The 27,645-nt window shown below is 40.8% G+C and overlaps 1 protein-coding gene across 6 annotated transcripts; it reads right to left on the reverse strand.

Moving 5' to 3' along the window:
• Positions 1-435: 435 nt before the first annotated feature.
• On the reverse strand, positions 436-27,590 carry ICK (intestinal cell kinase). Of its 6 annotated transcripts, none has more exons than XM_027644981.1 (14): positions 27,137-27,590; positions 21,625-21,804; positions 19,643-19,697; positions 18,036-18,157; positions 15,943-16,022; positions 13,476-13,608; positions 12,879-13,050; positions 12,159-12,326; positions 9,537-9,833; positions 8,304-8,494; positions 7,615-7,769; positions 6,345-6,473; positions 4,510-4,623; positions 436-4,068 (listed from the first exon to the last, which is right to left on the reverse strand). In XM_027644981.1, exons 2-14 carry the CDS (start codon positions 21,723-21,725, stop codon positions 3,914-3,916), a joined length of 1,872 nt encoding a protein of 623 aa, XP_027500782.1. In that variant the 5' UTR covers positions 21,726-21,804; positions 27,137-27,590; the 3' UTR covers positions 436-3,913. The 6 variants fall into 6 exon arrangements, with proteins under 6 accessions (XP_027500782.1, XP_027500781.1, XP_027500779.1 ...); XM_027644980.1 differs by having other exon boundaries at positions 21,625-21,883; XM_027644978.1 differs by lacking the exon at positions 27,137-27,590 and adding an exon at positions 25,130-25,254 and having other exon boundaries at positions 21,625-21,883.
• Positions 27,591-27,645: the final 55 nt, after the last annotated feature.

A 27,645-nucleotide genomic window follows, 5' to 3' on the forward strand; every position in this document is an offset into this window, starting at 1 on the left:
ACTGCCTTGAAAGCCAAACAGAGCAGAATGGAACAGAACGGAAAAGAGTAGAGTAGAATAGAGTGGAATAGAATAGAAAAGAATAGAATAAATTTCCCTTGGAAGGGACCCACAACGATCTAGTCCAACTGTTTGTCCTTCCAAGGTGTTATGCATATTCTGTTTTAATGCAGCCTTGCAGGTAGTTTCTGAGCAGCTGACATCCGAGGACTAAGCAATTAGCTTTACGTGGAGCTCAAAGGATATTGCAGAAATTACATGCACTCAAACCACGTGGCCAGTGAACTTGCAGTGCCCCTTGGCAAAGGTATCACAGAGAAGGTTTATTTAAAAAAAACCATCAATCAACACACAATTTAAAAACCAAAGAAACAAAAGGCAAACTGAAGTGCCTTTATTAAAAACTGAATAAAAGAGCAAGACTCAAGCCAGCAGTACTTCTTCAAGAGTAACTTTATTCTGGGCAGGACACTTGACACAGAAGGAGTGAAACAAACATTTAGAATGTTTCTGAACAAAAACACTGAATAAACAAGAACCATTACTTCTTCACTCACTTTGACAATTCTACCCCTTCCTTCCACGTTAAGTTCTAAAATATTCTTTCAGTATATACTTTTCTCCTCACATTATAGAACATCCTTCTCATATAAACAGCCATATTAGATACAGAAACACCATGGAGTGGGTTTTCTGGCATGGGTTTGGTTTTTTGGCTAACATCATGGCACTTACACAATACTTTTAGGAAAATCCGGATTACAGAGGTGAATGAATCCACTGTCAGACTCCTTTATTTCCAACAGTCATTATTATTATATATTATACCTAAGCCTGAGAAAACCTAAACAATACAATTCTAAAAACATTTTGCATAAAGATCCTGCTAAATATTAAAGCATAAAGTAGTAGGTTACATATCATAAATTCTCAGATATGCTGCTTGTCCAGATTTCGGTACAACAAGGACCTCCATCTTTTCCATATCTGTATTGCACACTGAGACAGCAGAATAGAATACATAAACTCAGTCAGCTCCATCCTGCTCAGAAAGAACTTTTCCAAATTTACTAGAAATTTGCTTAGTAAAGGATACAGGTGCTGCCATTATACTTAGCTAATTCTCTGTGCCACTAAGTTAAAACTGGCAGAATTGATGCTGAACATCAAGATTATTACCTTTTTTTCCAAAAATAAAGACTTTACCTTGCGAAAGGAGGAGATATGCCAAAATAAAAAAAGTACAACTTCTTTTTCTAATCTTTTTGTTGGACTGGTTAAAGCCTGAATGCTATAGTCAAAAAAATCACTGCAGGTCAGAGATTACAGGCCAAGTTCACAGATTCATCCTGTGTTATTTGAATCTCTGAGTTGTCCCCATCCTTAGTGGAGAGAGACAGGCACTTCCAGAGCACTAGTATGTTCTCAGGTGAGACAGATTTCTTTTGAGATGATTCTCACTCACCACAGGTCTAAAGAGTCAGCTCTTAACAAAGGAGCTCACACTTATGTATGATGAATCCAAGCCTCAGCAGCCTGTTCTCATGACTTGTTCATCTCTTTCTCCTACTTGTAGAAAGTAAATGTACAGACCAGACTGGTTAAATTGCCTACTTAAGTCTAGGGATACTTAGGGTAGGTTCAGGGTGTTCATTCTTGAGACAGAGATAAAATAAATTAAATTATATGTAGACATAAATACAGATATTATTTCCACCAAGAGAAACAACTATCTTTCCAGTTCTAACATAAATATACATATTTCCCTTTCCACTTACCCACAGACACCATCAGCATATGCTTTAGAAACTGAATGGCTGCTTTACTGCTAAGCATTGGCATCACTGCTTTGGGAGCAGTTAGGTATGGTTTGGAGTTATGCACTGGCTATGCATAACTTGCTGTGCACAGATAACAGAGTAGAGGGACACATAAGATGTCTTTGGCATGTGCAAGTCTTACATGCACACTTTTGCTCCCTCTTTGTCTTGTACTGTTTCACTGTGGACTGAGCTTGTAAAAGCAAACAGTAACTACTGCTCCCAGTGGTTCCCCCTATAGCACTGAGCCAGCACCCTACTCCAGGGTACAGTTTCCTTGAAATCCCATGGGAAGGGATCCTTGAATTCTCCATGGGAAGCACTGAAAAGGCCAGAATGCATTCTCAGTCTCCAGTCCACAGCAGCTGCCCCTTGAGCGTGCTGGCAGATCCCATGGAGAGGATCTCACTGACACGGGAACTGTTCAGTTCCCACAAAACAGCTGGATGCTGAGAACTGTACCTACTCTGATCCCTTTAGGTTGGATTTAAGTCTCATAAATAAAGAATCTGCCTTCACACAATGAGCTCAGAAAGATGAGAATTTCTGCACACTTCTGCAGGAAGATGCATCTTCTCGGCATACTTCAGCTTTGGCGGTTGCTCCAAAACACAGCTCTAAAAGAGGTTCTCCCACAGCACCAAACTCTTTACCTTCCTTTTGTGGAAGGAGGTGCAGGAAACAGCCAAATGCTGACTGTGATCTAAATGAATCTTCTGCTGGACTCTGGCACTCCTTTACAGATCAGAATTAAACCAGACTATGGGGCTATTTTCTTTTCTCTATAACCTGATATAACTCATACTCTCTTATAAACTGAATTAAACTGCTCTTCAAAGGGCTGTATCAGTTTCTGTGAAATCAACCAGAATTTTACATTTTCTTAACAGGACCAGATAAGGTCCCATTTTTCCCTGTAGAGCCTGCAGGCCTAATTTACAGAAGCTTACATATTCTTCACATTGTAAATGAAGATGTATTGTAGTGAAGAAGAACTGAGTAAGAACTTAAGTAAGCTTAAATGGACTTATTTCCACTGGATTGTTTTGGGTGGTTGTTCTTGGTTTGTTTTTCTTTTCCCAAAAGTGATTTAAGACAGTTGTGAAAAGTCAGCTGCATAGATATGTTTACTTAAACTCTGTTGCTGTTGTATCACTAATATTCTTTTTCTCTGAAAAAAGTTTCATAATTGTTAATACTGTCTTAAATATGTCTTTAGCTTTTATATTCACAACAAAAGAAAAAGAAGAAACAGAATCTGATTTTTCTCCTTAGAAATGATTAGAACATTTAAACGAATTTAACAGGGTAGATCCACATTCTGTTTCATAGTGAACAATGCCAAGGAGCAACTCTGAAGCAGGAAAAAAGAGCACTGTGTCAGAAAACAGATTTACAGAAGGGTATTTACCCTCCACCAAACAAGAAGATTCCCTAGATTTGGTAAATTTGGATAGCAGTCCAACAAAAACCTTTTAAAGGCAAAAATAAATTTAAAAAGAAAGTGCCTCCCACTGACTTTCAGCAGTCTCAGCGACTGCAAAGGAGAGTTTAGACTGTTAGTCACTCACTCCTCTAGCCAGTATGAAGCAAATGAATATAGGACAACAGAAGCATGGCATCAAGACATGGCATCACTGAAATTATACAGCTTCATTTAGCACATAAACTTCAGAAAATGTCTAATGAATGCCCCTTTCTCAGTACTTCTCTTCCACTGCAATATTGCACCGCTTTGCTTTTTTTATCCACTTCTATAAAAAAGTTCAACCTAATAAAAAAAAGTTACTTTTTTAAAAGTTCATTATAAAAATTTATTGTATAAAAATGCCAAATCCCCTAAGCCATATATACAAAATGTATCAGTTTTATGAAAATAACTGGACCCAATTATATAACAAAACATTTTTATACAAAAAGGTACAAGGCTGCATTCAAATTAATGCAATAAGTAAAAAACAACGCTTCAAAATGTCTCATTCATCGAAGATCTGTCTCTTTTAAATGTACAGGTATATAAAACAGTATCAAATTGTCTCACGTTGGCCACCATTTTATGGGCAACATGCACTGGTCAGAGAGCTTTTCCACAGTCACCGGTGAGCGCCGTACTTCGCAGACCAGTCAACGCGCCCATGGATCGGCTGAGCTGGTGGTGGGAGAGGCATTAACCTTGGGGAGCTTTTTGTGGGGGAACTGAAGGATGGCCATCCCAGATGGGGTCTGACTGACGTCAGAGAAGCAAAATCTAAAGGACGAAAGAAAATGATGTGAGATAAAGGTTCAGTGAGAGCTCCCACACTGAGCAGTAACTGGATGCAGGCCCAGATCCTTATTTCTTCATAAATAAGCCTCCTTTTTTATTAGAATTTGCTGATGTGAGACAGTAGTGGATCCAATGCCTTAAACCTTAGCAGACAAGGAGCATTTACATCACTGATTTGACAAGAATGAATTCTGTGCCAGTCAGTTGGTTCACACTAACCTCTAGGTCCCCCTGAAATATGCTGTAGATAAACCCAACTATTTAATAAACGAAATAAAAATAAACCACATTCTTCTCTATATGAAATTCTGCAAGGTTATAAACAATAGCTCCAGTTAAAGCAAAGATAATTAGCTCAGTGCTGCATACATACAGCATGGATTACGGAGCAAGGGACCAAGAGAACTTTGGTACTATACTCACCAGAAGATGGATCCACAACTGGTGTTATCTGAACCCTCTGCCCAGCAGAACCTACTTCCTTCTTCAGAAACGAAGGGATATAACCACTAGTTAGACCGCTTGATCCTATGGGCCCTGAAAGAAATGGCAAGGAACACCTGAGCTCAACACAATGGATCTCCCACATTATCAACAAAGCTGTGCACTGATGGGTCATGTTCAAGGCCAGGCCTGATCACGGACTGATGAAAACAAAAACTTAACTGAAGACACTAGAAATTCACAGCTCCTATATGTACCTGCATTCACGAAACTCTCAGCATCAGACTGCATTACAGATAAATGGCAAACAGGTACAAATTGTACCTGTCAGGGAGAACTGCAATTCTCCCTGACATCTCAGCCTTTTCAAGGTTTCTCAAAGTTCTCAAAACTTAGCATTTTACTTAGAATTATTTTGTTTGACTTTCACCAACTGTGTCCTATTAATATATTCACTCTTGATTTCTATGCAGTGAAATATGGGGCTCTGGTGCTACACAAAGGTCTTACTGAAGCCCAGTGAGAGCACAATTTAAAAATGTGGTACAGATTCACATTCCAAATTTGTAAAGCCAGCTACAAAACTTGTCCCTGAGATGAGCAGGAATAGATTTGACTGACCTGTCAAATGGATAAGCCAATGAAAATGGAACAACAATCTAGAGTCTAGAGTTGTAGCAGAGGGGGACACTAAACAAGTTAGCATGCACAGACCAGAGCCATTGCATATATGCCTATGATGTACTAGAGCAGTGGCAAAGCATATTGTGGGAAGTGATGGTAATAAATAAAAAAGGGAAAAATCTAACGATATCCTATGCAGCTACAAAAGCAGCAAAACTTGTATAATAGCCAGGAATGAAATATGTACTACGTATATAAAGGTTCTCATGTAGTTTAGCTATTTACAACGTCCTCCCATCTTGAATCTTTAAAGAACAATTTTTGATTTAATTACATCAGAAATTTTAAGTTTCTTATTTTTTTTAAACCAGAGTTTCTAAAGCCCCAAAATGTTTCTTTGGGCCAAGATTCAATACAAATTTTCTAAACCAAACATTTTCAAAATAAGTAGGGCACTGCAGAACTGTAACATCACATGAAAACCTGAAGCAAAGGTTTAGAAAAGAAATACATAGATACAATCTAGAAACATCAACATGTTTAAGTATATCTGGTAAAATCTAATGTAAAAATCTACAAATTAATTACTTCAAGTCAAACAACAGTGATTAAATACCTGAAATACCAAATGCCCAAAAAACCTGAAGAAGAAAAATTGAAGAGTTTTGCTTTTTTTCTGAATTTTTTAAGCTACAATTATTTCATTATTTTAAACAACATCAATTAAAAGACATGATCATAGATTTTCTTTGCTTTATTCATGTAACAAGAGTGGTGTGTATGGATTTAGACCAGATTCCTCCTCTATCGACAGTCATTTATGCACCAGCTGGGCTAAAATAATCTGGAAGCCAGAAAATATGACTTATGAAAACTGAAGAGGGAAACTGAAAGCAAGATTAAGTATTTCAAGCTGAACATACCTAAGCTGTCCAACCTTCTATGCATGAGGTACTTCAAAACCGACTTCTGGGGATTCAGTGAAAGAAATGACTATGTTTCAGTTTCAGGGAGTCTCCAAATCTAGGCAACAGTGCTCATAACTGATTTTATCAGAAAGAAAAGACAAGGTAGCAAGTACCTTTGGAGCTGACAGTGTTTTAGAAATGGGTGACCCCAAAATAAGCTGTAGGGAATTTCAAAGACACCACTTATTATCATTTCTCAGAGTGTTAAGGACAGCTTCTTACCTGAATTCATCCTGTTAATACTTCCTCCCAAACCAGAAGTTTTGCCAGACAAATCAGAACTGGGCCATGGATTAGATGGAACAGACTCTTTGTTTGAAGTGGAGACTATGCTATTTCTTGTGCTTATTCCTATTGCAAAAAATGCAAGATTATTATGCTGAAATCTCTGTAGCCACACAGGCTTGCATTCATTCCACCTGATGCACAATCTTACAGCAGATGTCCGGTTCAACTTAAACAAAACCTTCTCCCTCTCAGTAACTCTATGGGTTGCTTCCCATCCTCTCATCATACAGGAATGCTATGACTAGGCACAGGCCCTAATCCTGCAAACATCACAGTGTAAAAGTTCCACTAGCATCAATGGCTGCTTATATCCCAGGACAGGATCCTTACTTACATCAAGGTCACAAACATTCTCAAATCACAGAAGGTGAACCTTGCTAAGTAAATGAAATCTACGCTTCCTATAAAAGGCTAATGAGAAGATAACCTGAGAGCAAATAATGGCAATTCTATTTCTCATAGTACTGTACTCTTCTTTAGTGTCTCTACTGAAGCCACTGATTGTGCAAACAGTTTGTAGTAGGGTTCATATGTCACCTATTATTTGCATTTAATATACATCCTGTATTTAAACAGGGTATGTAACACACAAGGATGCACTCACAATTTATGATAAGGGAAAAGCAGACTTGGGATCAATGTGTTTTACAATCTCCTCTAGTAAAACAAGTTTTAGCTACCAAAACTGTACTTAAGTGAGCCAATTTGAAAGTCAGTTGTTTCAGGAAAAAAGACTGAGTTTGCAGTCACAATACCTTCTAGTTTACTTAATTAATTTTGTAGTGTTAGTACAACAAGTGAATGAATAGCTAACACTGCCTTTATAAATAGAAATTACAAAAAGGAATACACTTATACACACCTCATTTTAACTACAGGCAGACATGTCTGCCTCCTGTACTTCATCCCACCCCAGCGCTGGTCTCAGTATAGCAGAGGTTATCATGAAGACAGGCATGTAATTCTCTATAGAGACATGGACCTACATTCTATTTAACTCCAAGCTACAGCAAAGCATATTCCCACTATTAGCCTGTTGTTCATGGTATTATACACTCATGACATAAATGTACAGGACTTTATTTTCCAGTGTAAAAGACCGGTCACATCCTTTACAGGGAAACAGAATAATTTGGTATCAATGACCACTTCATACTGCTCTTGGAATTACAGGAAGAAAAAGAAAGAAGTATGTTTTACTAACCAGGTAGGTACCTAGAATGTCTCAAGTAGTGTTGCTTTGCAGCAGAAACTCGCAATGTGGGAGTGTCCTGCCGTGAAAGGGTTGCATGGGAAGTTCGTGCACTGGCACCAGAGCCTACAGCATCCAAAGGCTTCAGGTCCAAAATGCTTTCAAATCTATAATTCAAAAATTGCTACACTTAGTCCAATTTTTATACTACATGTTTATCCACAGTTGGCCTTCTCAACTCCATCCCATCTCCACGAATCATCTCCTTATACTGTGTTTGCTACACTACAAACACACAGACAACAGGGAATATTTTCAGCCATACAAGTGCCCCTGAAAATCAGATTTGTGTTTCTAGTTCCCTTATATTCTGTTTTTAAAGTTTTTTTATAAATCACTCAGTTGGTTTTTCTCTACTCTGTACAGTCCATGGAAACTGCAGCTTGGAGTCCTCCAAAACAGTTTATATGCATGGAGTATGTCAAAATGGTCCACAAGTGAAATATAAAGTATATATTCAAAGACTAACTTGGGGAGACTTAAACCAAGCATCATTTTCAGTGGGAAACAAAAAAGAACATGGAATTGTACAGATATATGTTTCTAGATCCATAGAAAGCATGAAGAGCGACATTACTAAGAAAGAGGAAAAGACTAAAGAAATAGACCAAATAGTACATGGACATAAAAAAACCCCTTACCTACAAAGAGTTTCATCATTCTGCCTCTTCTTGTTTTTCAAGTCCATTCTTATGATGGAAGAGCTGAAATCAAGGTCTTCCAAGTCATCCCAGTCTTCGGAACTCTTCACTGTCCTAGCAAGATGTCCCCATCTTCGCCTAGGTTTTGGTTTAAGGTCACCATTTATATTCTCAGCTCCAGTACATGTTTTCTGTTATAAAGATTGAAAAGAAACAAACCCACGCGCTTAGAGCATAAACCAGGTGACAGGAACAAAGAGGACTTTTTTTTTCTCAGTAGTAGAGCTGTAACAATGCAATCCTCATCTTTCATTAAACATGCTAAGAACACATTATGTAGACCATATTATTACTTATCTTCTGCATTTCATCCTGTAATAAAGTATCTTGAACTGACAGAAGAAGAAATTCCTTGGGTCTCAAATCCAATTCTATTTATATTTCAATATGCACCTCCCAAACAACGCCCTTACGCTCAATCTTTACTTCTAGACCCATGCTGGGAGTACAAAACTACATGCACATTTAGGTTTCCACAAGCCTGTGTCTAGACATTTATAAAATGTACTTCTCTTGCAGGACAGCATAGGTACAAATTTGTGTCTCTTCAGTCATTTATGCTCACCAGTACATTTCAACTTCGTGCGACTCGTGGCCAGTGCAGACCCTATTTATGGCCAATCTCTCAGCAGCATTTGCTCTCATCATCTGTCTTAAGAATCCAGTCTCCTCACACAGCCAACAGAAAGGGTTCTTATGCTGAAAGAAGAATCTGCTGTTTTCTATGTCCAGCGTAGTCCAAAATGACTATTAATCCCAGTCAATAAACTGGATGCCTTAAATGGATGAAGGCAATAGCCCCCTCCCCCTCATTTCAATGCTATTTACTTCAATACTTTTCTCTCTGGCATCAATCCCCTTAATAGTTTGAACACTGTACTTCTTTTTTACTCATATGAAATCATAGTGTCATCCTTTAAGTGGTGCTCTAGAACAAAGGAAAGCATAAAATGGCTCTGAAATGAGATATCAGCTTCCTTGTTTTATAGCAACTGATTTATATGTCAACAGACTTCCAGTTTCTAGCATAAAGTTGTAATTATTTTTTATTCCCGCTCACTGTCCTTTTAGTAAAAGTACAAGAATGCTGAAAGTGAACCAGAAAAAGAAACATAATTAGGAATAATCAGGCAACATATCAGGAAGCTTATCTTACGCTAGATGGACCTTTACCTGCTGAGGAACCTTATTGTGAATTGCAGGCAGAAGAACCTGGTTAGATTTGTCCTCCTGTAAGTAGTTACTGTGTTCAGTCCCAGAGTTGTCTCTCTTATATGGGTACACTGAGTGCTGAGAAGATTGGCTTTGTTGAAAAGGCCTTGATGAAATTCGGGCATGAGGTTTCGGTGGGGGCTGTACTGGAGGGACAGGCTTAATATGCAGAGATGATTTATTATGCAGTTCCTTTTGTTTTCCCAGTTCCTGAACACCCAGGGCATGCCCAACCTGGAAGTATGGGTATCGAAGTGCCTATAAAGTAATAAAAAACCAAAGTTTTTAATTTACGCCAGTTCTATCTCTCAGTTGAAATTTAGATTCCTTTTCTTCTAGGGTAGAAAAGAGCAGAAGACCCATCTCTTAGCACCAGATTCTAGAGAGCACAATCCACTTCAGAAAAATGATGCAATACTAGAAAAGTTTCCACAGATACCAAGTTATCAAATCCTCTGTGGACTTGTACAAAAGGCAAAGGTTCTGCAGAAGTAAGATACTTAACCAGGTATATGGCATGTTAAGGCATGTTTCATTATGTGCTGTCTCTTCATGTCTGTGTGCATGCACACGTGCAAACACACACACCATCGTCACAGATTCAGCCAGCAAAACTCTAATGGCCCCAGAGACATCCCATCTCTTCCATCCCCCAGTTCCAAGACTGAATTGAGTGAAAGAAACATAACCTTTATGAAAAGTTGCCAAAAGATGTGTTGGTAAAAATATTTTTATCCTGCCTTACAAGTAATTAAGGAGTTGTTAGTAAAGGCAAGTGATCTCTGCCTATCTTGCTGTTTCAGGTCTTCCCTTCCCAAAGACCTCTCACTACAAAAAACTTCTAAAAGCTCAGATTACTCACCATTTGCATGTTATTGTAAAACATTTGTTACTGCTCTTAATATAGGATTTTGTGCTTTTCATTACTTTTGAGAGTTCTTAATCTACTTCATTTTTTTAACTGCTTTAATTAGCTTTAAAGCTTTTAATTACAATTTATACTGAAGGTCTAATTGAATCACAAAGGTTCAGCTACGGTCCTGTTGAAGTCAAGTCAGATTTGTATCCAGAATCACATCTGTTTTTCAAAAGGTGCCCTGCTTATTTAATTAGTTGGTTATTACCACAACAGTACTGGTGTCTGAAAGCAGTGGCTACCACCACCATCACCACCATCTGGTGCATGTGCAATACTGATGACCTGGGCAATGCTTACGTTCAGGACGTTGGGACACATCTGCAGTGCACTTGAGTGGAGAGTGTCCAGCAAAAGCCAGCCTTATCCAGACAGCACTGGGCTGGATGAACAGGGTGAGGTGGACTGAAAGCTGGTTGAATGGCCAAGCCCAGAGAGTGGTGATCAGTGGAACAAAGTCTGGTTGGAGGCCAGGAGGTATCAGTGTATCCCAGAGGTTCAATATTGGGGCAAATACCGATCAACACCTCCATTAATGATGTTGATGGTGGCGCAGAGTGCACCCTCAGCAAGTCTGCTGATGACACAAAACTGGAAGGAGTGGCTGATACGCAAGATGGTCATGCTGCCATCTGTCAGGACTTCAACGGGCTGGAGAAACAGGCTGACAGGAACTTCAAGTTAACAAAGGTAAATGCCAAGTTCTGCACCTGGGAAGGAATAATCCCATTCGCCAGTACATGCTGGAATCAAACACCTGGAAAGCACCTTTGCAGAAAGGACCTGGTAGACACCAAGTTGAACATGGGCCTTGCTGCAAATAAGGCTAACAGTATCCTGGGCTGCATGAGCAGGAGTGTTGCCAGCAGGCTGAGAGTGGTGATCCTTCCCCTCTGCTCAGCACAGGTGATGCTGTGCCTGGAGTGCTGTGTCCAGTTTTGGGCTCCCCAGCAGAAGAGTGAGATGGACATAATGGAGAGAGTCCAGCGAAGGGCCACAAAGGTGATTAAGGGACTGGAGCATCTCACATATGAGGAAAGACTGAGAGAGTTGGGACAGTTCAGCCTGGAGAAGAGAAGGCTCATGGGGATCTTAACAAAGTATGCAAAACCTCAAAGATGCAAAGAAGATGGAGCAAGTCTTTTCTCAGGTTTGTGCCTATCGTCACTCAGGGGTGCCCAGTGACGATAGGCACAAACTGAAACACAGGACACTCCCTCTGAACATCAAGAAACAGTTTTTTACTGTGAGGGTGACTGAGCACTGGCACAGGTTGCCTAAGGCAAGGGGGTTGGATCAGATTCCTGTGATTCTGCAGTATGTATCAATAGCAATGAAGAACAGCATCAGAGCCTTCAGCCATATACCCTCCCTTCACTCTGCTGCTATTCAGTGACTCAATAATACTTAATTCAGGTGTACTTACACATCCTGCAGTCACACCTTTGATCACTGAGCACACACCCCAAGCACTTAAGTTGCGTGCTAAGGCTGATTACTCTCTTTTAATTACCAACCTTTGCCTTGCAAATTGTTCTTGGCTTCTGCTCTTCTCCCTTCTAAGAACTGCAGCCCCAAGCAACTGCTAAATGACTGTCTGTATACAGTGCCTTGCAGCGAAAGGAAACATCACATGCACATGTAAGAAAAAGAAAACAAAATCAAACCTGACTAGCTGTTGGTCGCTTTTTGGGGTCCCACTGCAACATGTCTCTCATGAGCTGCACTGCTTCACTGCTTGCATTAGGTATGAGAGTTTTTAGGTTGTTAGGTACACACTGAGGCCAGCGAAAATTCATGGAAGCTGAAAGTTGGTAGCCTTCAGGCCAGTCGTTCTGGAAGAATGAGATTTCCAGTCACAGAAAAAGTTCAGCTGTAAAATATCAGTGCTTAAGCATACCAGCATATATTCTCCTATCAGTAAAAGACTGTGACAGCTTCCTCTAGACTGTATTGAAGATTTCACTGGGAATCCTCACCACAAACCTCTAGTGAGAGGTAAGTCTTGCTTTACACCTGACCAAGCCAAGGATGCAAATGGAATCAGGAGATAGGAGTCTTGCCATGATTCCAATTTTTAGCCTCTTAAACCACAGGTTTATATGCAATGTACAAGACAAAATGAAATTTCCACCTAATGAAAGCAGTCTAAAGACTTTGTTCAGGGCTCTATTTCTCCTCTTCTAAATGTCAGGTTTTATAGCATAATTAAATAATGCTTATTACACAGAAAATGAGTTTTAATTTAGTTTACTGTGTCTGAGATCAATACCATAAATTAGCAGTAAGCAGGAAAATTTATTACTTTTATGCTTACTGCTACTGTGCCATTCTGCACTGTAGAACAGCTCTAGTACTATTGCAGTGTGGAATGTCACTTTAGCTACCTTCTTTGGCGTCCCCAAGACTTGGCAAATTTTGAATATAGTATCAATTTCACTGGCACCCGGAAAGAGAGGCCTCAAGGTGTAAACTTCTGCCATTATGCAACCAACAGCCCAAATATCTATTGGAGAACTATAGCTGGTGGATCTCAGAAGGACTTCAGGAGCCCTGTACCTGTAAGAGAAGGAAAAGAAGAAACAAATCCCATCAATGCAATTCAAACAGACATACATGAAACCACTCACCTCATCATTCTTTGTTGTTAAGAGCAAACATCCCTTAAAAAGCTCCTATCCTATATGTATGACTTTATTTTTTTTTAATTAAAACCTACATAAACTCCTGTAAGCTCTCTTCTGCCTGACATGCAGCAATCCCAGCATCTCATCTACCTTACCACTTCCCTCTTTGTTCCTGTACTGCTGCCCTCTGTAAACTGTCTTGCACTAACTGAAGCTTTTCGAATTATGCCAAGCCTAAATAAAAGTTTCATAAAGAGGAGGCATCAAAAGTGGTATTACAATCAGCACAAATTCAATACTGTACTATAAAAGGGTTGATTGCAAGTTCCCACAATGTAGGTGAGTACTAGCACTTACCATCTTGTGGATACATAATCGGTGTATGGAGGTCTAGATCGGATTTCTCGGGCTAAACCAAAGTCTGCTATTTTCACAAGTTCTGGTCCCATGCAAAGCAGGTTTTCAGGTTTCAAGTCTCTGTGAAAGAACCCTAAAATTCAAATGAAATACTGATGTGATTGCAATGTCACCCACTGCTATATCCTTTATTTTCCACCTGGATTGTTTTGCTTTAGTTCTTAGCTTTGAAGCAGGAATAGCAACACATAGAGATCAAAGTCTTATGTGGTCAACAGAGCTGGTCAGTACAATGGTTATTCAGTCTCACTGTGAAGAACCAGTATACACAAGTTGACTATCTTAAAACAATTCAGAGCATTCAGTCAAGACAGTTCCCTTTCAAGTGACACTTCCTTAACATAAAAAAATTTACACCATTTAATGTTAGTTTCATTCTAACTGAAAACTGTCCAATGAAGATATCAATACATTATATAAAATGGTATTTTAAACAGAAGACAAATTAAAACAAGGGTTTTTTTCACTTTGAATTTCTTTTTAAATCTGAGAACATAACAATCTACAAGCACTCAGCTATTCATCATCCTATCAGAGGATCTCAGTGGGTTTTTTTTAGTACTCCCTGCATTCAGCAAAACCTGATCACAAATGAGCATTTGGCAAGAGCTCTTCCAATACAAATAAGAGACCAGGACTAGAATATCACTGACTTCTGCCTCTGAAATTTGCTTCCACTATTAGCCTTGTGCTTCTTTCTTACAGGCCTCTCCTCTGAGACCACCATTTTCTATACACAGCTCCCTTTGTAGTACCTTAGCAGAGCTCTACAACCTCATTTTCAGAGACCCTCCAATATGCTTATTTTTCCCATGGCTTTGAATATGCTCCTACAGAGAATTCGCATGGGATGTGTCTACATTGCCCAGTATAACTATATTAAGTTTTGTTTGTTAGAGTAATGTATGATAGCATTGAATACACAGTGCTGTAGATATCTACTAACAAGCAGACTGTGTCCTTCCTATGGATATTAGGTAGATGTTCTGGTGCCAGCTAGAACTACTGCCTCTTTAGGGAAGGTACCAGACAGAGCAATCAAGGCTGTGCTTGGCATTTAGTACAATCACTTCTGTATTTGCTGCACAGACATGCAATGCACTGACAGAATGCTTGTGAGGTAATTCAATTCATGGCAAACTTGTAAAAAGAGCAATCAATTGTGTATTCAAATATGAATGGATGTTTAAGAGTTTGTATAGATAAAGAACATAAAACGTTTATTTGACAGGCATTTCTATGCCATACAGGAGCAGAACAGAGACATATGGAAAGGGAAAAAAAGTTCATGTGATTTTTTTGAAAACTGTGGCAGAGAGAGAGTCTTGGGACCCCCATTCTTACACTGTCAGCCACAAGACCATCAAGACCATCCTATCAGGCTTGCCATGCATTTACAGATGTTTTTAACTATGGATTTGCAACATCTTGGTAGAAATACCAGTCTAGTGTGTAGCAGGTCTGTGAACAAAAAAGGTATTCTGAAAGGTTGTGATCCATTTGACAATTTATTAAAAAAGATGGATTAGATTTTTGCAAATCAATCACAGTATTTTTCTATTTTTACATATTATATATCTCACTGGAATAGACTGGAATTTATAGTTTGGTTTCAGAAGAGTATCCAAGTGCCACTAAATGAGTGAAAAAAGCTATCAGATTGAAAATTTTTTGCAAAACAGAGTTAAATGTGTTCTTCAAGAGAAGTGAAATGCTGGTCCTACAAGCCTTTCACTTCCAGGACTTTGGCCATTGATGTTAGCTCTCTTCTGATAAACCAGAGAGCTGCCCAGCAACAGACGCTACAGTGTATTTAGCAGGCAGAATTGCAGAAGTCAGCAAAACATGGTGAGGAAGCTATCAATAAAATAAGGGGTTAATTTCAGGGTTTTTTTATTAGCAAAGTGGGTCTTGTTACTACTGGCTGGTACACCAGCTACAGCTTTTATCATTATTGTAAAAATTAGTTGGAATGCCATGCAACAAAAGCTGTTTGTCACTCAGACTTTATTACTTTAAGCGCATCTTACAGAGAACATGTGTTTTATTTGGTATCTGTCTGTAGTTTGAGAAAAGAGTAACTTCTCCTTTATTCTCAATCTCAGGGGGCCTCTAAATCTATCACAAAATGTGTCCATTAACATCAGACGAGTTTGAGAGTGACCAGCTGTCAGTCTGAGAAAGCAGAAACCCACAGAAAAGGAACTGAGCAAACCTCCAGACGAAATTATCAGGCAACTATAAAATAGAGATATTCTCAGTAATCTGAACCTCTCATATAGTGCCATTCTTTTGATCATTCCTGTTCCTAAAGTTAATACTTTAATTGTTAGTGTATTCATTAAAATACTTCCATAAACACTATAAGTCTCTAATTCAAAATGTTTACAGGTAAAACATAACCTACCATGCTTATGGATAAATGCAAGCCCTTGCAGGATCTGATACATAATATTCCTAACTGTAGACTCAGGGAACAGTTTGTTTCTGTGGAATAAAAGGGAAGAAGTAAATATTAATGACTGAAGTATCTTATGCTATGAACCAAAGATAAAAGGTAACAATGACAATAAAACTGCTAGATATATTTTAAGCACTCTCATGTAGTTTATTTCTCCATCAGAATTTATACATATTTGCAGAGCTGCCAAATGATATTATACTAAGACTGTATATCATGTTAAGGCTATGAGGTACACTGAAAATCAGGATGCAGTTGGCTTTCTAGGCTGCAAGAACACATTGCAGGGTCATACTTAGGCCTCATCCACCCACACCCACAAGTCCTTCTCTGGGCTGCTCTCAATTCTTTCCCTGCCCAGCCTTGTGCTTGTATTTTACTTCATGACAGGTACAGGTCATGAGGCACACTCCTCAAGACAGCATGGATTCATGTTAATTTAGTGCTTTTCATGCACAGTTTCTTCCAGCCTCTCATCTAGAGCATATATATACAGCACGTACTTTTGACTTTCCTTTGTTGTTATCTAATAGCCGATTTGCTACTTCTTTCTCTTATCTGAGAAAAACAGTCTCATCGGCTATTGCTGAAAACCAGAGGCTCTCCTCCTCATAATACTCAGGTGGGAAGATCAGCCACGACAGGCGGTTTAATGTGAGATCCCTTACCAAGATGGAATTGGTAAGACGGACTGATCAGGAGCTCTGTACCAGCACATGGGGATGGTCTGGGGTGGAAATCAGTGACAATTTCATTCAGAAAGCCTAACAGTAAATGAAGAAGACAGCCTGAGCCTTATTCAATTTCCTGAGCTCGGTTCCTCTCAAATAAAACCTGACTATCACATATTTCAGAAGCAAGATCAGCTACTAGAGATTTTCATATTTGCCCTTCTTTTTTAATTACAGCAGAAAGCCTTACATCCTCTACAGTCCCTTCAAGCAAGACTAAGAATTAGTCTGGCAATTTAACTAAGAATTAAGCAAATAAATCACATTCCAAAAGTTTGAGTTATACAATGTCTAACAAGTCCAAGCCCTAGCTAAACTGTAGAGAATATTATGCAGAACACACTTTCTGAAACATCTGCCCTTTTTGTTTTCAGAAGGAGACAGGATATCAAGCACTTCTAAGAAATTCCTAAAGATAATTGGTTTCTGTGTTAAACACTTGAACTATTTCCTCAAAGTTCATTATATCATATAATTAAAAATTAGCATCCATATACAACCTAATTTAATTCAAGTTGTTCTACACCTGTGCATGCATAGTAGGTATTTCTATGCTTAAAAAAGTATTTTATGCAATATTCACAGAGATATGTTACAACAATAACCTTACTTTGTTAAATCAAGGAAGATCACTGTCATCTACCAGGCTGATAACTATGGTCCACAGAGAGAAAATGGCCTCCTCAGAGAATAAGTCAAAACAGGGAACTGTTTTGCCCCCAGTTATCCTCTGGAGGATGTTACCATGGCCCAAAGGCTAGAATTAAGACTTTATTAATCCTCCAGCAAATACAAAAAAGCTAGATTTTATTCAGAATGCTGACAAATTAAATGGGCTGTCTGTGGACATGTCAGCTTAAACTGCAAGGAAAATCCAAAATTTGATCCCTCTGGATTACTTTTTCAACCTCTTTTCATTTATTAATTTATTTGACAAAGCCATAGAAGAAAGGTGGTGAAACCACTCTGTTACAGAAAAAGCATGGTTGGAGTACCTATGTAGAAATCAGAAGTTCTAGGTTCAATGCTTCCTCAGTGTGAGGGCTGTTAAAAGCCCACAGTTCCTAACTCTCAAAAGAGCACCCTACTTACCTGCCAGGCTAATCTGGGAAGAGACATTGGAAACTCTCATTAAACTGGATGGGATATGCTCAAAGGTGACAGCCACAGCTCCTACTGCAGCATGCAGCTTTAAGCCACAGTGATCTAACCCTCAACAAATGATCCAAAGTCCTTTCAACAGTAAAAGGGGTGCTAAAAGTACATTACACAAGTAATATATCAGGAATGGGTGATGCTGCTACCTACCTTTCTTTCATCAACTGATAAAGATTTTCCTTCATGTATTCAAACACAAAATACAGATGATCATTTTCCCTGATAACTTCTTTCAGCTTTACTACATTGGCGTGGTTTAATTTCTTCAAAGACTAAAAAAAGACAAACAGGATTTTACAGGGGTCTTAATCTAATGACAAAAAAACCCCCACCTTATTTCACTGATGCAGAAGAATTGACTTCAATATTTTAAATAATCAGACAGCTCTGAGAACAAGAACCAGATCTACAAGTATTACAGATACATATACAGTCTACATATTAATTTAATGCTCTGCTCATTCAAAAGCCAGCTATCTGGTATCACTGCAGGCACCAAAACAAATGCATTTTCTCTGTAAGTAACTTCCTACTGGCAGAATTAACACTCTCCTTGCACCTGCACTGACAATAGCCAGGTTAGAATCAAGACTAAATACAACCTTGGAAAGTCCTCCTTGGTATTGTGGATTAACCCTAGTGGGCAGCTGAACTTTTTCATCCCCCCCAAATGGGATGGGGAAGATAACTGGAAGGGCAGAAAGTGAGACAACTCATGGGTTGAGATAGACAGTGTAACAGGTAAAGCAAAAGCTGAGCATGCAAGCAAAGCAAAATAAGGAATTAATTCACTGCTTGCCATGGGCAGGCAGGGGCTCAGCCACATCCAGGAGAGCAGGGCTCCATCGCGTGTAACGGTGACTTGGGAAATCAAACAGCAGCACTCTGAACGTTTCCCTCTTCTCCTTCCCCCAGCTTTTGCTGCTGAGCACAATGGCACATGGGATGTCCCTTTGGTCGGTTGGGTTCAAGTGTCCTGGTTGTGTTCCCTCCCACCCTTTTGCCTAGCTTCAGCCTACTTGCTGGCACGAAAGCATGAAAAGCAGAGAAGGCCTGAGGTTGTGCAATCACTGCTCAGCAATAACTAAAACATACATGTGTTGCCAAGACTGTTTTGGTCACAAATCCAAAACACAGACCCATACAAGCTGCTATGAAGAAAATTAACTCTACCCCAGCCAAAACTAGCAAATGTGGATCTTCATTCTCCCTTCTTCTTAGATTTTCAGTGTATTCAACATTCATTTTTGCTGCAGCAACACAGTACCAATACGTGGTACTGTAAGAAAAGTGACCTAAGTTTTCTGCATGTTTTCAACAGTGGACTAGAAATTAAGGAAGTCCCTAAAGTTTTGCTGGTATCAGAATTTCATGTTAAATGTCTGCCCTCAAGCCAACTATAGAAAAACAACTGCATGTACCAAAGTTAATGCTGAAAAGGGCATGTGTTCTCAAGCTCTGCAAAACAAACATCAATCAGCTCCTGGTGTTGTGACAGGAACACTCGCACTCACACACTGCTCACTGCAAGGAGGAGGCAGCTCTCCACAACCAAATGATTTTCTGTAGAACTACAGAAATTTAATAAGCATTTTTATAAGACTTAAACAAATGCAGACTCAGGAATCAGAACTGCAACGTCAAACGCCACAGTTTATGTTGGGGGGAGTTTTTGATAAACAGGAAGAATTTGATGTTATCCCAAAATGTTACGAGGATCATGTAATTTGAAATCAACCATTGAACTAAACAAGTACCTTAACCTCTCGAAGGTTCATGCATTCCTCCCAGGAATAAAACTTTCTCTTCATTCTACAATAGCAAAGGACAAAATAACAATTAATGCACAGTCAACATCAGCTTGTCTTAGACCTGTAAGTCTCACTGCATCTTAATAATTCAGTTCTTCCATCAAAGTATAAGGTGTTAGCTCCTTTGTCAAAAAACTTCACAAGGTACACTTGAATAGAATTACTAGAATACACACTCAAATAGAATTACACTTGAATAGTAATTACTGTTACAGAGGATTGCCTTTTTCTGTATGTATATATCTATATCTATATATCTTGCTGAAAATAATTGAGAGCCTTCGACAAGTCAGGGCATGCTATTTTTCTTTCCAGTATACAATGTGGTGGAGTAGAGTCTGACTGCAAAAAGAATGAGGGTAGTTACAACAGTTACGAACAACTCAAAGGACAGTTTTGAAACAAATCAGATGAAGATCCAACCACTTCAGTGGGTTTCCAATTTTATCATACTCTCCTTGCTCCTCTTCTCTATATTTTGATTTTCTCTGTAATTTTAATACCTTTCCCCTCTAAGCTCTATTTCCTGTGTATTTTCTGTGTATTTTCTGTGTCCACTGCTCCCCATGTTTCTCCCTCCCTTGCAAGGTGCATCTATCATCCGGACTGCTTTTCAAATTCTGCCTTCCCTTTCAAGCTTATAAGCAATTCTGCTCTAACAGAAACAAACTGTGTGGCAGATTTGCTTTCTCCTAAGACAGAATATAACCCTGAACATATGATTTGCGTGTAACGTATGGTCTTGTCTGTTCATACACATTTTGATTACAACTCAGTTCTTTTAAATGAAAATCTACACTTTAGGACCAGCAGGAGAAAGGTTCACACATACACACACAGAAGAGCTCAGATTAAAACTTAGAAAAATATTCAACTGCTTAGAGTGTGGATTTCAGATGGAGTTAGGCATCCTTTGAGTCTTTTCCAGGTTTACAAATAATTCAGTATTACTTAATATTGTACCAAGTTTCCAGTTTTAAATCAGTTCTTAGAATAGTTTAAGAACTACAAGCCCTTCATGTCATGAAGGAGTCTGAATTATTTTTTTGTTAAGCAGTGTTTCTGCAATTACTATCTTGTATGTTCAGCCACCAGTCCACTTCTGTTCTTAATAATGGCCTGGCATTAACATGTAAACTAACAAAATACCATCTTCTGGTTTGTTCTGAATTTTCTGAGAATGTCCCACATTGCAAAATGAAAATGAAAGGTGCCTCTGACAAGGTTTGATACAGGAAAAATACTCTTAATACAGAGGATTTAGAAAAGTTGATAAAGCCAGCTATTGACTGTTCATACAAAACAGCATTGTAATGAAAGCTCTTTCAATAAGTATGACTCTGGGTCGCGGTCGGTATTTCAGGAAGGTGCCTGCAATTCTTTACAGCTGCCTCTTACCACAGCTAGGACAAATAAGCCATTTACAAACTAGGATCCCTGCTGAAGCAGCAAAGAAAATTAAATTAATTTCTCAAGGAAGTTCAAGAAAATTTTAAGATGAACAGATGTAATAGCATATAACGATACAGATAATGGACAATGAGATCCATTGTGTTCATTATCATTGCAGTATTAACATTACCTTGAAAATTAAACCATGAAATGTATGATCCACATAAGCAGCAGCAAAGAGGCTGCAGATTCCAAAGCAGCATTGCAGAATACTGTAAATAATATACAAAATACAAGTTTGGCTGCACATAATAGCTGAGCACTATTATGAGCCTATATATCTCACCCTCTTTGCCTTCTGCTGGGGCTTTGGAGGATTCAAGGAACTTGAGTTTTGCATGCTGCCCCAATACAACTCCATATACAAAAGCTGCACTGAAATGTGAAGTACTCGATCCAGCATGACCAAGTTGACGTGGACCTAGAAAGGAAAAACCTGGACTATCCACAGTTAAGTAACGTATGAAAATACTTACTTTTTAATGGCTATTAGCTCTCCAGATTCAATGCTTCTCCCTAGGAGGACAGAGCCGTAGGTCCCATCACCAAGCTGTCTGATAGTTGTGTACCTATTCATGATGAGGATACTTTAGCTGCAACTGCATTTCAGTCCTTAGTGTTTCTTGTGTTTCTCCTTCGACTGTAACCAGTTCTTTCTGTGGCAGCATAAATATAGAGGACTCAGGACAGTGTGAACAGTTGCAGGGATCATGTTTTCAAGACTTAGCCTTCGGTCTGAAAGCACAGAACATAATCCATTTGATTTCTGTACCCTTCCAAGATTGCTTGTTTGCAGACTCCACCCTCCTCCAAGAGACAGTCCTTGTTAGCTATACACAAACACTCGCCATGGTTTCTCACCAGAAAAGGCCAGCCAGCACCTTGACATAACGAGCTGTGTTCCCCAAAGCCAGTCTTATGGTACTAAGGTACATATGGTACTAAGGCACTAAAGGTACTTTACAGCAAGCTTGTAGGCAGCCCTAATGTGATCCACTATTACTAAAAGCAGAGGATAAAGTGTCACAACTTGGAGAAAATAGTCTGGTATCGGAAAAAAAAAAAAGCAGCTTTACAGTATGATAAGAGGGAATCTGTTCTAGACAAACTATCAGACATGTAAGTCACCATCTCACAAGTCATACTGCCAGCAGTTTAACCAGTTTCCTGACTTTCCATAAGATCCTATGCTAGAGGGTCCAGACATATGTATTCCCTTAAATAAAGTGTTCAGAGGAAGAGTATTATATTCATGTCAGGTAAGACCAAATGTATTTCACTCCAGTAGCCCTACGTCTGAATCAGTCTGTAGAAGTAGTGGTTACATCAAATTATCTATTGGATTTCTTGTCCTGGCATTTCATGAACCAAAAAAAACATAGAAGAGTTTGAGTCAGATGGGACTTTAAAAGATAATCTAGTTCCAACACCCCTGCCATGGGCAGGGACACCTTCCAGTATCCTAGTTGCTCAAAGCCCCATCCAGCCTGGCCTTGAACCCTTCCAGGGAGAGGGTATCCACAGCTTCTCTCCTCCTCGTTTAATGTAACTGTTGCTGATATTTCCTATACTACAGTTTAGAACAAATGCCATCTATTCTATGTAAATTAACCACACATTTGGAATCAAAAAGAATTCCCCTGCAATGCGGGTTTTGTCCCTGCATTCTCTTTTTCTCCATCTCTAAGAAGGCAGCAATATTCATGGCCGATGACTTCTGCCTTCTGTATTTTAAGTAAGTTTTCACAATTTTTTTTTGTAGCAGCCTTATATCTCTCCTCCATTTTACCTTATTTCACAAAGCCACATTATGATTTTAAAAGTAATAGGTTTATGTTGCTGGAATTCTTAACTGACATCAGTACAGAGCCACAATCCTATAGATGCAAGATGTTTTCAGTCTTCTAAGCCTATTAGCCTCACTAATACTGATACAGGGGAAAAAATTAGAAATACGATGTTAATACACCTTTTGACAATTTTACACATTGTGTATGAAAAAGAAACAGCATGTCTCTATCTCAGACACTGTGTGGTGTCTCAGACAAGCAGGAGGAATTTCTGTCTAGCAGAACCTGTTTCTCTCCATACACTACCAGAGAAAACTACAACTGAGCACCCTAGAGACATAATCCCACATTTTGTACTGCTTGCCAAGGAACACAGAGCCTGTCTGTAAGAAAGGCACTTTGGGGTACCACTTTCTTTTCGGCTGGTTTTCAGGCTGTGCACCTGTATAGCATAAAGCCATGTTTAGGCAATGGTCTGCATCCAGGTTAAAAAGCTGGTCAGCTGACCAGCTCCAGCTGGTCAATGACTGGATGACAACTCAGAAGCCTTTGCTCCTGAGCCTTTATTCAGATCCTCAGCAAAAAATTTCCAACGACGACAAAGCCTAGCATGTTCTCCTTAGTCAGCAAAGGCAATAGTTATTAATAGCCAAACAAATACTATTATATAGTAATTTCAAATCAACACGGATGGGACTTGTGGACTTTTCAGCACATATTCCCCTAATGACAGAGTTCTGAAATTGTAATCATAACAGATATGATGGCTTACAATTCAGAGAACATTATGCTGTCCCTGGCCTACCATTCACATATCCCTTCCAGGGGACTGCGAGTGAAGAGCAAAGGAGCACCTTGGGTTTGATAACTACAGTAAACCTAAATATGCATAACACTACTAGCACATGATATTGCTTGTAATAATCACCAACGGCTTTCATGCATAGATTGTTTGTCTGATATCTCTTGAACAGATAAAGTGGCAAACGTAATTGCCTATTCCTTACTGAGGATACTAATTGAAGCTCCTTTCCATGGCCACCAATTTTCACAGAACTTGTAAGAAATTATCTCTGTGAATCCAGCTCTGGTGTCAAATGTGACCAAAACAGTCAAATTAATTGAAGTATTTTTGAGGCATAAAGGAGAGGCAAAGATCCCAGAGAGGAAAAACCAATCTGTCAGAGATTTCAGTGAGGAATGCATGTTAAAGCCAGGATGCACAGAAGTTAACATAGCTCCTATGGAAGCACAAATCCACCTATACAACCCCCCCCCCCGAACAAAACCTAAATAAAGTCTTCTTTGGTTAACTGAATAATCACATTTCTTGTTGAGCTTAATAGCAAAGTTGTTGCACTGAAATCACTGTGAAGGGAATGAATCTCTAACAGTTTGCACAGCTACAACATGTATAATCTAGTCTAGATTCCAGTATAGAACTACTATTATGCAAATTCACATCATTACAGGATATAAACTGCAAAAATATCTTGGAGTGTGTTGATACTAAAGAGTAAAATGTAAAAACCTTTATTTTCACCATATTGTAACACCATGTTCAGACTGTACCTCAACTTTCTTCCCCGCAGAAATCAGCCAGCAAAGCCCCTTTACCAGCAAGCCTAATTCAATGTATCGAGACCTCCTTCTGACTCTATGTACAACTCAAACTTATGATTTCGTTAAAGTACCCTTTAAATAAGCATCCGCTCCTGTTTGAAGGGCTAAAGCGCCGAGAACTGAAAGCGAAACTGTCTCACTCTGCCACAGCTGAGAAACACAAACAGTAAACAATCATCATGTGTCTTTTTAAACTTGTCCAGTGCTCTGGCAATAACCCGAAGGCGTTACTAGCAGGATGCACAGAGAAAGGCGCGGCTCGAGCAGGATGCACAGAGAAAGGCGCGGCTCAAAGCCGCGGGTGTCCATCGGTGCGGTCCCAGCGGCTGCCGTGTTTGTTAGAGAGCTCTGGGGGTGCCCCATGAGCTGCACACGCAGGCGGGAGCCGCGGGCGGCATCAGCCCGGAGGCAGACGCGCGATGACGGGAAGGCGAGCGGTGGCTCCGGCCCAGTCTCGGCTCCGGCCCGGCCTCCGCGCTGCGGCGGCGCCCGATCCCCCGCTCCCGTCCCTCGCCGTGCGGGAACGCGGGTCCCCGGCCCCGCCATGCCCGTGCCCGGCGGGACTCACCGCGGGCGCGTCTCCCTGCTGCGGCCCAGCCCGGTCTGCGGAGAGGCCCCGAATGGCGGCGCCGCGGCCCCGCCGCTCCGCGGAGCAGCTGCGGCCCAGGGCGGCCCTCGCTCGGCCCATGGAGCGGGCCCGGCCCGGCCCCCCGCGCCCCCGGCCCGGCCCGGCCCCCGCCCGGAGGGGCTCCCCGCGGGGGGACAGCGGCGCACGACTGCCGGGCCGGACCCCGCGCAGAGGGGGCGGCGCTGAGCTGGGTTTTAACGAAATTAAGTAACAACAAGCAAACCAAAACATCTCTGGAGCATCTCTCTTACGAGGAGAGACTGCGGGAGCTGGACCTGATTTATCTGGAGAAGCCAAGACTTGGAGGGGGTCTCTTTATTGCATATAAATATCTCAAAAGGGGGTGCCAAGAGGACGGTGCCAGTGCTGCCCAGCGACAGGACGAGGAGCAATGGCCATAAACTAAAACACAGGAAGTTTCACCTCAACATAAGGAAGAACTTTGCACTGAGAGTGGCAGAGCACTGGAACAGGCTGCCCAGGGAGGTCGTGGAGTCTCCCCCTCTGGAGACTTTCAAAACCCACCTGGACACGTTCCTGTGTCACCTGCTCTAGGTGATCCTACCTTCAAAGTGGGGTTGGTCTGGATGATCTCCAGAGGTCCCTTCCAACCCTAACAATTCTGTGATTCTGTGAAAACAAAACCCAGACAAACAAAAACATGGGGCTGATGACCAGCCTCTCTGACATCCCTGAGAGAAGCTTAAATAACAAAACTGGAACACAGAAATACCAGATTGTGAACAAATGGGAAGAATATCAACAATTTAAGTGCTGCTGGAGGGCCTGAGTCTTCCTCACCTGAGCACCAGCAGGTCTCCCTGGCTCTGACAGGGTCAGAAGACATAGTGGAAGGGGGGCAGAAAAAGGGAAACAAGGAACAAAAAATTGGCCTCAAGCACTTCGTTATCAGAACTGACTGTAATAGTGATTCGGCAAGTCTTATCTTCTTTTTACACTTCATCATTTAGTTTTGACAAGTAAAGCATAAAGTTCTTTCCCAGGGTTTGCAAAGACAGGGTGAGCTGGCACTGTAATTCAGGAGCACAGCATTTGACAATTTGTTAAAAAAGATGTGGGGAAAAACAAAGCTCTGGATGCTGCACGCCTAACCCCTCCATCTAATCAGAGGCTAGTCTTTATATTTACATGAATAAATAATAAGAAGGAGAGTTAAATTCTCTCCTACAGACAGGCATGACTCTCAGAGAAGCCTGGAGGACCAGTGTACACTTACTCACAAGAGATTTCTGTTTTAAGCCACCCCTGTTACATCCCACGTGCACAACCATGTATTAGCATCCAACCAGTGACAGCTGTAGGACATTATTTTTCTGTTTTTAGAGGTAGGGTTTCTTCATTCCCAAAAGAATGATTTGGGTTGGAAAGGACCTTAAAGATAATCTCTTTCCAACCCGCCTGCAGGGACACCTTCCAGTAGACCAGGTTGCTCAGACCCACATACAACCCGGCCTTGAGCACTTCCAGGGATGGAGCATCCACAGCTTCTCTGTGCCTCACCACCCTCACATTAAAGGATTTTTTTCTAATATCTAATACTTAATATCTAAGAAGAGGCACACCAAGGCAGGAGAAAAGCAGCTTTGACTACAACCTCAAACAAGCAGCAGCACTAATGATAACCAGTTGTAGCCTTGATCACCCCATCTCAAAACCTCAAGCACTGTTGCTGTGCTATCTCATCTGTTCACACAGGGCCTGCCATCGTGACAGTAGCACCCAGTGCCCTCTGCTGCCCACCACCCCCCACCCGGCAGCCAGGGATCGGCACTGGCCTGTCAGGCAGCTCCCCCGCCCCTCACACTCTCTTCTCCGCAGAGCAGCTCTACAGGCACCTGGATCTGAAACCCACTGCTGGTGCCAGCTCCCACAGCCCTTGCATCCCCATTCCCTGCTCCCGCTGCCCGAAGGAACCCGAGTGCTCACCTGCCCCTCCAGAGCAGACACACACTTCTCCCTCCTCCTCCTGAAAACACTCAGGGCAGCTGATAAGCACAGAGGTTCACAGGTCTTACACAAAGACCCATACACATCGTTTTCTTCTAGAACAAAAAGACTTTAAGAAAAATACGCTTTAAGAAAAATAGGTTTAGTCCTATTTTAGAAAACCTGACGAAGTATGTGCTGACAGCAGGTGGTAACTGTGCTCACAGAGCTGGACGGGCAAAGGGCAGGGGCCACGAGATTCAAAGGCCTCGGCACCACTGTCTTCTCCACGGCGGCACTGAGCGCTCGCTCGTTACCCTGTCAGTAATCCGCCTGTGACAGGGCCCTGGTCTGACCGCGGTCACGGCGGAAATCGCGGTTCCCAGACATCACCGCCTTCCCTCGGCTCCCGCCCCTGGGATCCCGCCTGCTGGGATCGCCGCCCGCGGGACTACAGCTCCCGGCAGACTCTGCTCCGCCGTCCTTCCTTCCCCCGGGGTGCCGTCGCG

Source organism: Corapipo altera, unplaced genomic scaffold (genome assembly GCF_003945725.1).
Source record: "Corapipo altera isolate COAL_440 unplaced genomic scaffold, ASM394572v1 2, whole genome shotgun sequence".
Lineage (NCBI taxonomy): Eukaryota > Metazoa > Chordata > Aves > Passeriformes > Pipridae > Corapipo > Corapipo altera.